Source organism: Cyprinodon variegatus, unplaced genomic scaffold (genome assembly GCF_000732505.1).
Source record: "Cyprinodon variegatus isolate N-32 unplaced genomic scaffold, C_variegatus-1.0 Scaffold261, whole genome shotgun sequence".
In the NCBI taxonomy this organism is placed as follows: Eukaryota; Metazoa; Chordata; class Actinopteri; order Cyprinodontiformes; family Cyprinodontidae; genus Cyprinodon; species Cyprinodon variegatus.
In genome coordinates, this window is record NW_015150714.1 from 936,157 (window position 1) to 948,136 (window position 11,980).

The following is an 11,980-nucleotide window of genomic DNA, read 5'->3' on the forward strand; positions in this document are numbered from 1 at the left end:
CATCCATCCATCCATCCATCCATCCATCCATCCATCCATCCATATATATATTATTGCATATACTTTATTAGCTATAGTTATCCTTTTATTTGAAAGAACAATTGTTAAGGGTTAAAATATGACAATATCCACTCATCAAATGTACAAGTGAACTCTTGGTTTCTTTGACAAAATGTCTAAACAAAGTCAAACATCTCTAAATGTTATTCATGAAACGATGATGATTTTCTCTACTCTTCTCTACATTTAGTTCCTACACAGATGAGTGGGGTCCGAAACACTGGCCTCCTTCCAGATTCAGCCACGTCATGAAGCTGAGACAGGCGGCCCTGAAGGCTGCCAGGGAACGATGGGCCGACTACATACTGGTAACACCTGAAGTAGAAATAGGAAGGCATACATCAAGGATTTAATCTTTACTCAGTAGGACTTACACATAGTGGGGTTTTTTAGGCTTCATCAGTGAAATGTTTTTATTTTATGCGTATAATTTCCAAATGAATAATTATGGTTTGAATTTGACTGATTAATGCAGAAAAACTTTGATCAATTTCTAATCAGTAATCAGTATTCAGGCTCCATTAGTGTGTTTTTTTTATCAAAAAAACAAGCCATAATAACCCAAACCGAACATTTCCATTGTTAGACTCGGTGGTAAAAACATCCTGTTGGGTGATTCTTTTTGCAGCTTAGACAGACAGCAGATCAGAGGACATTGATGACCGCTATGGGAAGGGTTGGATTGAAGCATAGTCATGTTGGATTCGAATTGGCCAGTCAAAGTCCACAACAAATCCAATTAAATTGGGAAGAAATACTGTTTATAGATGATCTTTGTGGTTGTAACTTCATGAATACTTTAACTTTGCTGTGTAGATTTGATCAGAATTTATAATTCTGTTGTAAATATTTAATATTTTTTTCTGTTTTTATTCATCTTTGTCTTTTAACAAAACATAAAGCTTCCTTACTTTAAAAGCAACCCCTCTTCAGTTTGTTGACAGTGACAACCTGCTGACCAACCCCCGAGTGCTGAGCCTGTTGATGGCCGAGAACCTGACGCTGGTCGCCCCCATGTTGGAGTCTCGCTCTCTCTATTCCAACTTCTGGTGTGGTGTCACCCCACAGGTGCAGCTCAGGCATGAGTCAGGGCATTCATCCATCCTCTCAGAGTTATCAACTAAACATCTTTGTCTCTTAGGGTTACTACAAGCGAACCCCGGACTACCAGCCCATCAGGGAGTGGAAGAGGCTTGGCTGTTTCCCTGTTCCCATGGTGCACAGCACCTTTCTTTTGGATCTTCGGCGTGAATCCAGCCGGGACTTGGCTTTCTACCCACCTCATCCGGACTACAGCTGGGCCTTTGATGATATCATGGTGTTTGCCTTCTCGGCACGTCAAGCAGGTCGGTTTGCAGCTCTCACCAAACCACGAGACTTCATGCAAGGAAGCAAATTCCTCATGAAATGCGTGCCATCAGTCACTGTCTTAGCTTAGCAGTCACTCAAAACAAAGAAGGTATTTTTTACATCATGCCAAAGTGTACTGATGAACAGCTGAAACAGTTTCTTCGCATGTCAGATTCATTCTAGATTTCAGAGACAAATGTCTGCAATGCATTGCTTTGCTGAGTATGTGGAGCTTTTCTGGCTGCACAGTTTGTGGAGTTAATAATCAGCAACAGGTAACAAGCAGGATCATTAAACGTCCTCGTATGTGCTGCAAAACCAAATAAACACATGAAAGGATTCATGTAAACATTAGCAGATGGAAGCATAAGTTTTGTCCAACTCATAAATGAATATCAACCCCAGGAGGATAAAGGTGACTTCAATTATTTCTTAAATCAGAGATTTTACACCCTTAAGGCTCATTATTGTCCAGGCTTCAAAGATTTACCATCCAGGTGCGACACCTGGTTTCTTGACCCCTGAGACTTTACTTTGTGCCCCCCCCAAGTTTTTTGTGTTTCTTCCTAGGGCTAAAGTGGAGAAGAACGTTTCTTGCTGTTATTTATAGGGTCAAGACATGGCATGTTTTCTTGAACATAAAAAAGTACTTGGCATTGTTGTTTAAAATGCATCTGGAAAGTAAGAAAAAAAAACAAATATTCCGACTCTAAATTATTGCATTTCTGCTGTTTTGTTGCACATTCTCCCACATGTGTTAAAAGAACAATTATTCACTTAAGAGTTTAATCAAAAGTATTGGAGTTTCCTCTCTGTTTCTTTTTTATATATTGCCTTGTTGCCTTCTGCTAGTTTTTCTTTCTCATTCTGAAGTTTTATTAATTAGTAATTTCTCTGCTCTCCACAAATCTAAATCATCTTAAGTAATGTTTTTAAATGCTGAAGAAAGCTGGTCATTTTCTAGAAAATAACAAAACATGGCCTAAAAACTGCATGACTCTGCTCATGGGTCGATTATTGCAACCTTTTGAGTCATTGTTATAATTCGAACATTACACTGGAAAAAAATGAAATCTAGATAAGTCATTTTTTCTAAAAGTAAGTGATTTTGTTGTTGAATTGAGGGGATAAAAGAGACATATTGCCTATTAGAACGAGACGATTTACATTTAAAATAAGAAAACACAATTGCAGTATCTTATTTCAAGCGCGTATTTTATAATCATCTTATTTTAAGACTAAAACTTGTCATTCCATTGGTTAAGTATCTACTTTTCCTACTCCAATTAAGGGTAAATTAATTTAATTTAAGAGATTGTTACTTATTTCTACATGATTTTTCCAGAGTAGCTCTTCAATAAAAGATCATACACATAGCATAATGCTGCCACCACCATGTTTTAACCTCAGGGCCAATAAATGTTTATCTTCTTTATCGCCTGCTGCCATATCCCAAAAAAGCTTCTTTAAAACAGACACATTTGTGTTTTCTATTTAAAGTTTTAATCTTTGCTCAGAATGTGACAAAAACCGACTTTAAACTATACCAAAACAGTATTCCGGCATAACATTTTTTTGTAGAACAATCTGTATATCTGTAGAAAATGTGTTTTATCTGTGAAGGTTAACAAGGGATTAAACCATGTATTTTCATAAGGGCCAAATCATTAAGCAGAAATGATTCAGTGGCCAAACATCTTATTTATGTTATTTAAGACAGAAAATCATTATCATTCAGAAAGTATATATTTTTTTGGCCTGCAGTACAATAAAAAGGTAATATTGTTATTAGAACAAAATAAGGATTTGCGATCCATTTTCTACAAAAACAAAAAAAACACTTAAAAGATGTTGCTTTTTGCTCCATTCAAATACCTTTTAATGTGTTTATCTTATAGAGTTATTCATTCCTATTTTTTTCTATTTGCTCAAAAAAGAGCTTAGATAATTGACTAAGCTTAATAATTATTACAACTACATCCAGCCTTTCTCATCTTACCTGCTAAAACATGTTTTGACAACTTTGTAACTGGACAACTGTGTAAGCAATAGCTCAAGAGTTACCACTAACTGGTAAAAGGGATGTTTGAGAACTCAGTAGCATACTAATTCAAGTATTAGCTAGTCGGTTTTAAACTGTGTGTCTCCATTTGCATTTTTGGCATTATGTTTTTCAAACAGGGTCTTATCATTTTTTTTTACTCTTGGGGTTTTCATTCTGTCGTGTTGGTGAGCTAAACACTAACTAATGGGCATCAGTGGTAGCAAAAAAGAAAAGTTTACACGACTATGAAAAAGCAACACTGGTGTTTAAATGGTCCTGATTTCTTTTAGTTTTTATTTTAATTCTTCTTATGTTTATTTTTCTGCGAGAATGCCTTTGTGTTTAAGTTTGCGGTTGCTCTGGGGTCGAGGATAAGAGGATGAAATGCTGGCCTAATTTCCATGTGTGTTGGAAATGTTTGTCTTACAGCATTCTGTTTATGTGTGTGTGTGTTTCAGGCGTGCAGATGTATGTGTGCAACAAGGAACACTATGGCTTCCTGCCCGTCCCTCTCAAAGCTCAACAAAACGTGGAGGATGAAAAGGAGAGTTTCATACACACCGTCACAGAAGCTCTAAGTGAGTAGATTTTATTACCTCTTGACTTCCTCTTCACCTCTCAGTGTTATTTCTTCTCCCTCTTGACCTCGATGACCCTTCATAATGGCTCCATGGTGACCCCTCTCTAAGACCCCTCCAACCCCTCCCTGTTTCTGCTCAGACCTAACATAGACCCCTTGGTATTGTCTTATCAGTTGAACACGACATCGATCCTTCTCAGTACGTCTACGCACCACTGTTGCCCCCGGATACAATGGGCTTTGATGAAGTAAGTCTGCTGGTATTTAGGTTTGCTTTCTAATCAGCAATCTAAACATTTTCAGTGTCAAATCCTAGTTTTGTTATTTTGTTTGTCTACTGTGGAATGAGTTGTGTTATTTTGCCACGGTAGATTTTCCTGATCAACTTGAAACGGCGGCTGGACAGAAGGACCAGGATGCTGAAAACAATGGCCTCCCTGGGCATTCATGGCACATTGATTGACGCCGTGGACGGAAAGTAGGTCACAAAGGCTACAAGCGTGCATGCTTAGCATCTTAATCAGAAATCTGAATTTTTTTCTAAGGCAGACTGATTTACTCAGAAACAACCAAAGTCTTTCCAGCAGCTTTCGTCTTTCATCTTGAGTTTGTCACATTTCCTGTCAGGAAGCCCTTCTTCCTCTCTAACTTTGTATTCATTCCTTCTTGCTTGAGTTATTTTTCCTCCTTCTTGCAGACTTTAATCCATTCTTAGGAATCTCCTAATCCCTGTAAGTCCCTTTATTTGTCTGACAACCTGTGTGGCAGCATGGTTTATAATGATGACTAATTCAGTTGAATAAAATGTTTATTTAGATACATAATGCAGCATTTTTGTTCTCTACATCATCTTTTCTTTTTTATTGTCTTTCTCTCAGAGCTCTGAATACATCCCAGCTGCAGGCACTGGGAATAGAGATGTTGCCAGGCTACAAGGATCCATATTCTGGTCGCGTCCTCACCAGAGGAGAGATCGGCTGCTTCCTGAGTCATCACTCCATATGGAAACTGGTGAGGGCGGGAGCATAGGCAAATAAATTAAAAAATCATGTTTAACGCAGGTCCTTTTTTTCTTTAAACGTTTTCCTTTTACCAGCTCTTAAAAAAAGGTGATATTGTTAAAAAGAAAAACTGTTTACCAGTATTTTAAAAAGTTAAATATTGATGATTTGGGATTAGAAAAATATGTCTTATTTCTACCTGTACGTTAAAAGTAACAGAATAAAATCCTCAACAAAGATGTGACAAGTCTTAGGATGCATGCTAGGCTTAGACTGAAAAAGAAAACAAGTTCAGTCCAGCCCTAAGGCATAGTAGTGAAGTGGTATTATTTGGGTTAAAAAAGCATTATATATGAACCCTTATGGGAAGAGGGCAGGAAGAAATTAGATTATAAACAAAGTCTTCAGAGATTCTGCACATAAATGTTAATAACGCTCCATAATGTGTACTGCAGGATGGTGATGAAGTGGAGATAATTTAGGTAAAAGAAAATGTAGTTTCTATCAACCTATCCCAACTTTTAATCTACTCTTAGAAGGAGGTGGAGCAAACAAACAATAAACAGAAGGTCCACATACGCAGGGTCTGTTCAAAACACTTCACACCGAATGTAAAGCAAGCTGGTCCAGAGGTGATGATTGGGGGGGATCTAAGAGGGCCTCGGTGGTCAACCTATAAACACTGAGCAGAACACGGAAACTGGTCATAGAGCTGAAATGTGTTTTTCTCCCTTTTTTTTCTTCTCCCTTCCACAGGTGGTTGAGCGTGGCCTCCAGAAGGTCCTTGTTCTGGAGGATGATGTGAGGTTTGAGCCCAGGTTTAAACGAAGGCTTCAGGCTATAATGGAGGACATAGAAAAAACCCACCTGGACTGGGACCTCATGTAAGAACCAGTCTGAATACACAAATGAGCACCTCTGTGTTCTCTTGTCATTTTAGATCCTAAAGAAAGCGACATACTCTGTCTTTCCTTTTCTACCTCCAGCTATGTGGGAAGGAAGCGTATGCAGGTACAGCAGCCCGAGCATTCAGTGGAAGGTGTGAACAACCTGGTTGAAGCCGACTATTCCTACTGGACCCTCGCTTACGCTCTCTCACAGGAGGGGGCTCGAAAGTTACTGGCAGTTCAGCCTTTAACAAAGATGCTGCCTGTCGATGAATTTCTACCCATCATGTTCAACAAACATCCAAAGTAAGCCTTTACTCTAGTTTTCTCAGACCTAAGATTAAAGTACAAAAAAGACACCTAAAAATGATGCATGCATTTTAATATTTTGTTCTAGTATTGCCACAGACCTCAGTGTATTTAAATGGGATTTTATGTGAAAAAGCCACACAAGCAAAAGGAAAATGAAATATGATTTCAAGTGGTTTCACAAATAAATGGCTGAACATGTATGCATATGTAAGCAGTCAATACTTTGTGCAATTGGCTATATAAAGCTGATGATAACAGACTCTCCATCCAAAGAGTCGACACAGTGCCAGCTATTGTGTATTTATAAAAACAATGTCTGCCTCTAGAGATTCAAAGCCTTTAGAGAAGATCCCTAAAGACATGCTGTAATTACAGAGAAAGGAGGTCACAAACTGATGCACAAAACACTTTTCTGATTTTCATTTATATTTGACAACCATATCTCATTTTAATCCACTTAGTTTCCCTATGGAATTGGTATATTGTCTAAAGAGCCCCATGAAATGGGAGTTTGACGTAAAATGTGAAGATGTATTTTAAGGGGTAAAACTGTTTGGCACACATGTGGCTATAGCTAAATGAGAACAAATGTTTAAAACAAACAAATCTCCTTTTGAACTGTAAAGTAGAAAGCCACAAAGCTCTATTCAGCAGTGTGTCTGAGTGCTGTTAGCCTACATGTTTTACACAGCTAACAGACTGGTGAAGTGTTGGTTCATACATTCCATCGGGTTTTAATGGAAATTAGAATAAATGTGCATTTAAACTCCTGCAGCATGCATGGATCCTGCTGCCACAAAAAAGAAAAAAAAGAAAAACACACACTAAGACACAAAAAAAAACAATAAAGCACTGCAGAGCTACTAATTGAACAACAGTACAGTAATTATCTAAACATAGAGAAGTGAGGACCTGTTCCCTGTGTGACTGTTTTACACTGTGGGCAGCCTTTCAGTTTGCGGTAAACCGCTGCCTCTGTCATGTTCAGCTTCTTGTACTGGTCCTTCATTACTTTCGGGTCCTTCTCCAGTTTTCCCTTTCTGTCCAGCACAACTTTCCTCACAGACACAGGGCACAGATTGTTCTGAGTGCTCAGCGTGCCTTACGGTGCCTCATGCAGGACAAACAATGCCTACATTTTTTTTTCTTTTTTTTCTTCACCTTTGGGTTTTCCGTTCGAGCCCCCTCCTCCTCCTCTAGCCCCCCACCATCTCCCATCTCTCGCCTGTCTTTCTCAATGCTTCTTATATGTTTCTTTAGCTTCCTAAAGTTGTGCTGTTCTCCTTTCTGCTCGAGAGCACACCTTTTTTCATGGCTGTGTCACCCACTTTTCCTCCCCCTCTCTCTTTGAGGAATGTCGGGCAGCGTGGCTCTTCCTGCAGCCTGCTGCAGGGGGACAGGATTCCCATTGATAGTGCTCTGAGCATGGGGGTGGGTTTAAGATGAACACTGGACAAGTGTGCATGTTTCAGTGAGTGTGTGTGTGGCTCTTTCTTTTAACATACCAACATTTGTGTCCAGCGTGTATAAATTGCCCAATAGTGTCTTTATTCATTTTAAAATACATTAAAAGGCTACATTTTGTGTGGGGGTTGTGTGTGAATGTGAGTGTGTTATTGTAGCTTAGTTCCTCTGGGTTAGTGACGTGTCACTCCAAAAACGCTCCGCAATACTTTCTTTGCTCCAGTTGCAAAATGATAGTATAGGGATTTAAAAGCAAATTTCATTGACTTAAAATATATTTTAAATAAAGCTGAGTGTACTCACAAATTTACAGGGGTATGTGATTTGATTAACCGGATCTAATATTGATTTAATCTGTTTTAAAATTGCATTAGGAGCGATATGCTGTAATTCCAGCTTTTTTAAAAATAAATAAGCATATCAGAGTAGCTATATGCCTTGTCATCTATATGGCTGCTGTGCATTATGCAATGAAAGGAAAATCATGTTTCCACATCATCTCCCCCTTAGATAACATGTTAAAAACCAAAGAAGTATAATTCCCTCCTGTTCATCAGAGAGGATCTGAAATCAGTTTTTCTTTTCAGATGCCCAGACTGGGCATCAATCAACTTAAATATAATTTAAGAAATTATTAATTAGATTAAAAAAGACACTTTAATATAATGAAAACATGTTGATATGTTGCTAAGGCACATATGACTCCACTGGTACAGTTTTCCCTAAATAAAAATCTGTGCTTTAGCTGACAATGACAATCCAGAGAAGTTTTCTTCATACAATAAGCTAACATCAGCTGCCTATACTTTTTTGAATAAATTTGAATTGTTTTGTTGATAAGTCAGTTGGTAATATAGGTTTAGGAAAACATCAGAAAAGAAATACACATTTGTCACCTGTATATTTTTTTTTTTTATTTCTGTATCTAGAAATGTCAAATATAAAATCATAGTTGTTAAATTAGTGCAGTTACAAACAGGGCTGATGGCAGGCAGAAAGAATGCTGTCGCAGCAAATACAAAAAAACGTTCAAGTTGATCTTTTTTAGATAGCTTCTATTAATTAGAAGCAAACAATGTGCAGACCTTGTCTCATTTGCTACAATATGTCCACACAAACAGGCTGGGATTTTAACACATTTATTTTGTAAAATTAAGGCCATGTATCCCTAGCTTGCACTATATGTGCTTCTTACAACCCATTTTAGACAATAGATTGATGCTTGCCACTGGCCTAACAAAGTCTGCCTCTATTTACCTCCACCAAGGAGGTTATGTTTTTAGTCGAGTTTGTGTGTTTGTTTGTCTATCTGTGTACAGGATAACCTGAAAAGTTATGAATGGATTTTAATGAAATTTCACCAAAGGTACATCTCAGTCCAGGGAACAATCCATTCAATTTTGGAGATGATCCACATCATAATTTGGATACAGGAATTTTTAAAGGTTTGTTAAACATTATTTGGCGGAACAAGCAGTTCCCCCCTAAACCAGAGAGTGGCAGCACTGACTATAGACAGCTCCAGCATCGGACTCCAAAAAGTCCAGAAGTGTGATACTGAAGACAAAGACTGAATCCCAAACTGCCCCCTAAGCACTAACCCTTAACTATCAAGTGTCACTCCCAATGAAGTCTCACTCGCAGCTGTGGAAGACACCTTGATTAAAGGTGGGGGGGTATAAACGAGAATGGGCAACACAGTAACACCCAATGGCAACACAGTAACACCCAATGGCAACACAGTGACGCCCAATGTGCGTGGCTGTAGCTGTGTGAAACAGGTTAACATAACATTTAACATTTGCCCCTTTCTTAAAACAAATGTATATGGCCAAATAAAACAATTCTGAAAGAGAACATACCATTTTGGAATTAAGTACGTTTTTTTTTCATAAACTAACTGTGATATTTCCGTCAGTGTGACAAAGATGCAGCAAACCAGCTGAATTTACATTTGGTGGAACGTGTTTCCTCCGCTACCAGGCTGCTGTTTCACCTGCTGAATTCCAGCTAGCGTGCAATTGATTCAGACTCGCAATTTACAGGCTGAACGTTCCACTGGCCCTACCCACTACTTTGATTGGGATGACACTTAATGTGGCGGACCCTCTGCAGGAACGCGCAAACGGCGGGTCAGTGCTCAGGATTAGTGTTTAGGGGCCGGTTTAGTATTGAGCCAGTAACACAGGAAAGGTGAGCCATGCCTCACTAAAAAAACTCCCTCTGCTGATCAATTAAGAAAGCAAAGTGTATGAAGAAGGTGGAAGCAGAACAAACACCAAAGGCTGCAGACACTCTCTATGCCTTATTTATTAACTTGTGAAAGGATTTTAAGGAAATTGTTACTAAAGGTGCGCCTCGTGCCAATGATCTAGATCATTTGGTCGTTTTAGCTATAGGTGGAAGTCACAATATAGGGCACAATTTACTGATTGGTGGATATCTATGCTCTCCAAGTGCTTTTCTATTTATCTAAAGTACGTTCTTAAGACCAAAAAAGTTTGAAACTCTTAAAAATGTGTCGGTGTTGTCTGTGTGCAATCTACAAATCAGTGAACCCAAGAATTAGACTTCTTGCTCTTTCTCATTTTTTAGCAAAGGAAAAAAACAAAACATCCTGCTCTACTCATTTATTGACTTCCTAAAATGTGTGACAGTGGAAGTGAAATCCTGGGTTAACCGACCATAAGCAACAGAACATCCTGTTTAGAGGACATGATGAGTCTGTTGTTTTTACAGAAGGGAGGAAGTGAACTTTGGTAGCTTTTGGTCAGGAGTGTGCTTTTTAATGGTGTGCAAAACAAATATGCTTATTCATACGTTTGTGGTTTATAGAAACTTTTTAACCAGTGCTTCCTAAAAACATTATGCTAGTTTACCTGGAATAACCAGTTAAACATGATTTCTGTTGGATAGACTCTATTGGATGTCATATCTATATTCTACTCACCAGCCACTTGACATTAATTTAACAATAAAGTCTGCAGACAGTGCTTTGTCAAATGATTTATATCTACTTACGTTTTCCAAATTTTTTCATATTGCAGCCAAATTTGTTAATTTGATACTGGATACTCCGATCAGATTAGTAGGTGTTCAACTTCAGCACTTTGCCAAGGAGAATTTTATTCATGTAAATCCATTAGAATGGGGTTAAATATGTATGCATGGCACTCTTTATTTCACAAAATATAAAAACATGCATCTTTTTATTTTTGGGTTGGAACATAAAATCCTGCATGTTTGTAATGAGGTTTGTATTTAAGGCGTAAGAACCTTTTAAGAAGGCATGGATACCAGGCATCAAATAAATAAATAGAGAAGCTCTTGTAACCGATTAAACCAACAATATTTAAAGAAAAGGTGTTAAATGCTAGTGACGATTCTCAGTCACCCAGGTAATAGTCATTCCAAAAAAGTAAAAAAAAAAACTTGTTTTACAAGTTTGAAGACGTTAAGCTTCCCATCCAAAAAGCTTCTTGGATGGGAAGCAAAACGTCTTTGAAAACAAAGTTCAGTGGATTGTTTTATAACTTTGTTGGATTAAGTGTTAAAATACTGGTTCATTAATCTGACATTAAAGAAAAAGCTAAAAGATATATAGGTTTTAGTCAAGTCAAAAATGAATATTGGTATATCTCTCATTGTTTCTCTCTCCTTGTCCTCAGTGTTCAGTATATGTCCCATTTTGAGCCACGGAACCTGAAGGCTTTTTCTGTGGAGCCATTGCTGCTCTATCCCACCCATTACACCGGAGAGCCAGGCTACATCAGCGACACCGAGACTTCCACCATCTGGGATGACGACGCCATCGCCACCGACTGGGACCGGCAGCACGCACGCAAAACAGCCCAGCAGGGCCGTATCCGCCCCGTAGCACAGAACACCGTCACCGGAGACTCCCCGCCTCCTGCTGCCCGAGCCTCACGCGATGAGCTCTGATAAAGACCCAGGAGAGTCTCTGAATGTCCCACATATCCGCACTTAAAAAGAACCTGGAGCTGACATATTGCACAGGCATTCACACTGATAAAACTGGTGGATTATGGCAGAAATGAGATGAGCCTCGTATCTGCTGCCTGTGGAAGGGACGAAGCAAGCAGAACCCGGGACGAGGGCCAGCAAGCCTTCTACAAAGAGCTTTATTTATTCTCCATGTGGGTTTTTCGTGCATGGATCCAGTTACGGCCTGAAAACTTTACAAGGAAGTCATGACAACATGTACATGATGTGAAAAGAAAAGGAAAAAAAAAAAAAAAAAAAAAACAAAAAAAAAACAAAA

The 11,980-nt window shown here is 38.6% G+C and overlaps 1 protein-coding gene across 1 annotated transcript in view; it reads left to right on the forward strand.

Moving 5' to 3' along the window:
• The window catches only part of LOC107089716 (procollagen galactosyltransferase 2-like), a 30,055-nt gene extending 18,106 nt beyond the window's left edge, over nt 1-11,949 (forward strand). Inside the window, exons 3-12 of the mRNA XM_015382649.1 lie at nt 245-368; nt 994-1,128; nt 1,202-1,406; nt 3,913-4,032; nt 4,209-4,282; nt 4,406-4,512; nt 4,913-5,045; nt 5,792-5,919; nt 6,022-6,228; nt 11,367-11,949. Coding sequence (XP_015238135.1) covers nt 245-368; nt 994-1,128; nt 1,202-1,406; nt 3,913-4,032; nt 4,209-4,282; nt 4,406-4,512; nt 4,913-5,045; nt 5,792-5,919; nt 6,022-6,228; nt 11,367-11,640 — 1,507 coding nt within the window. The 3' untranslated portion in view covers nt 11,641-11,949. The remainder of the gene's footprint in view (nt 1-244; nt 369-993; nt 1,129-1,201; nt 1,407-3,912; nt 4,033-4,208; nt 4,283-4,405; nt 4,513-4,912; nt 5,046-5,791; nt 5,920-6,021; nt 6,229-11,366) is intronic.
• The last annotated feature ends 31 nt before the right edge of the window (nt 11,950-11,980 follow it).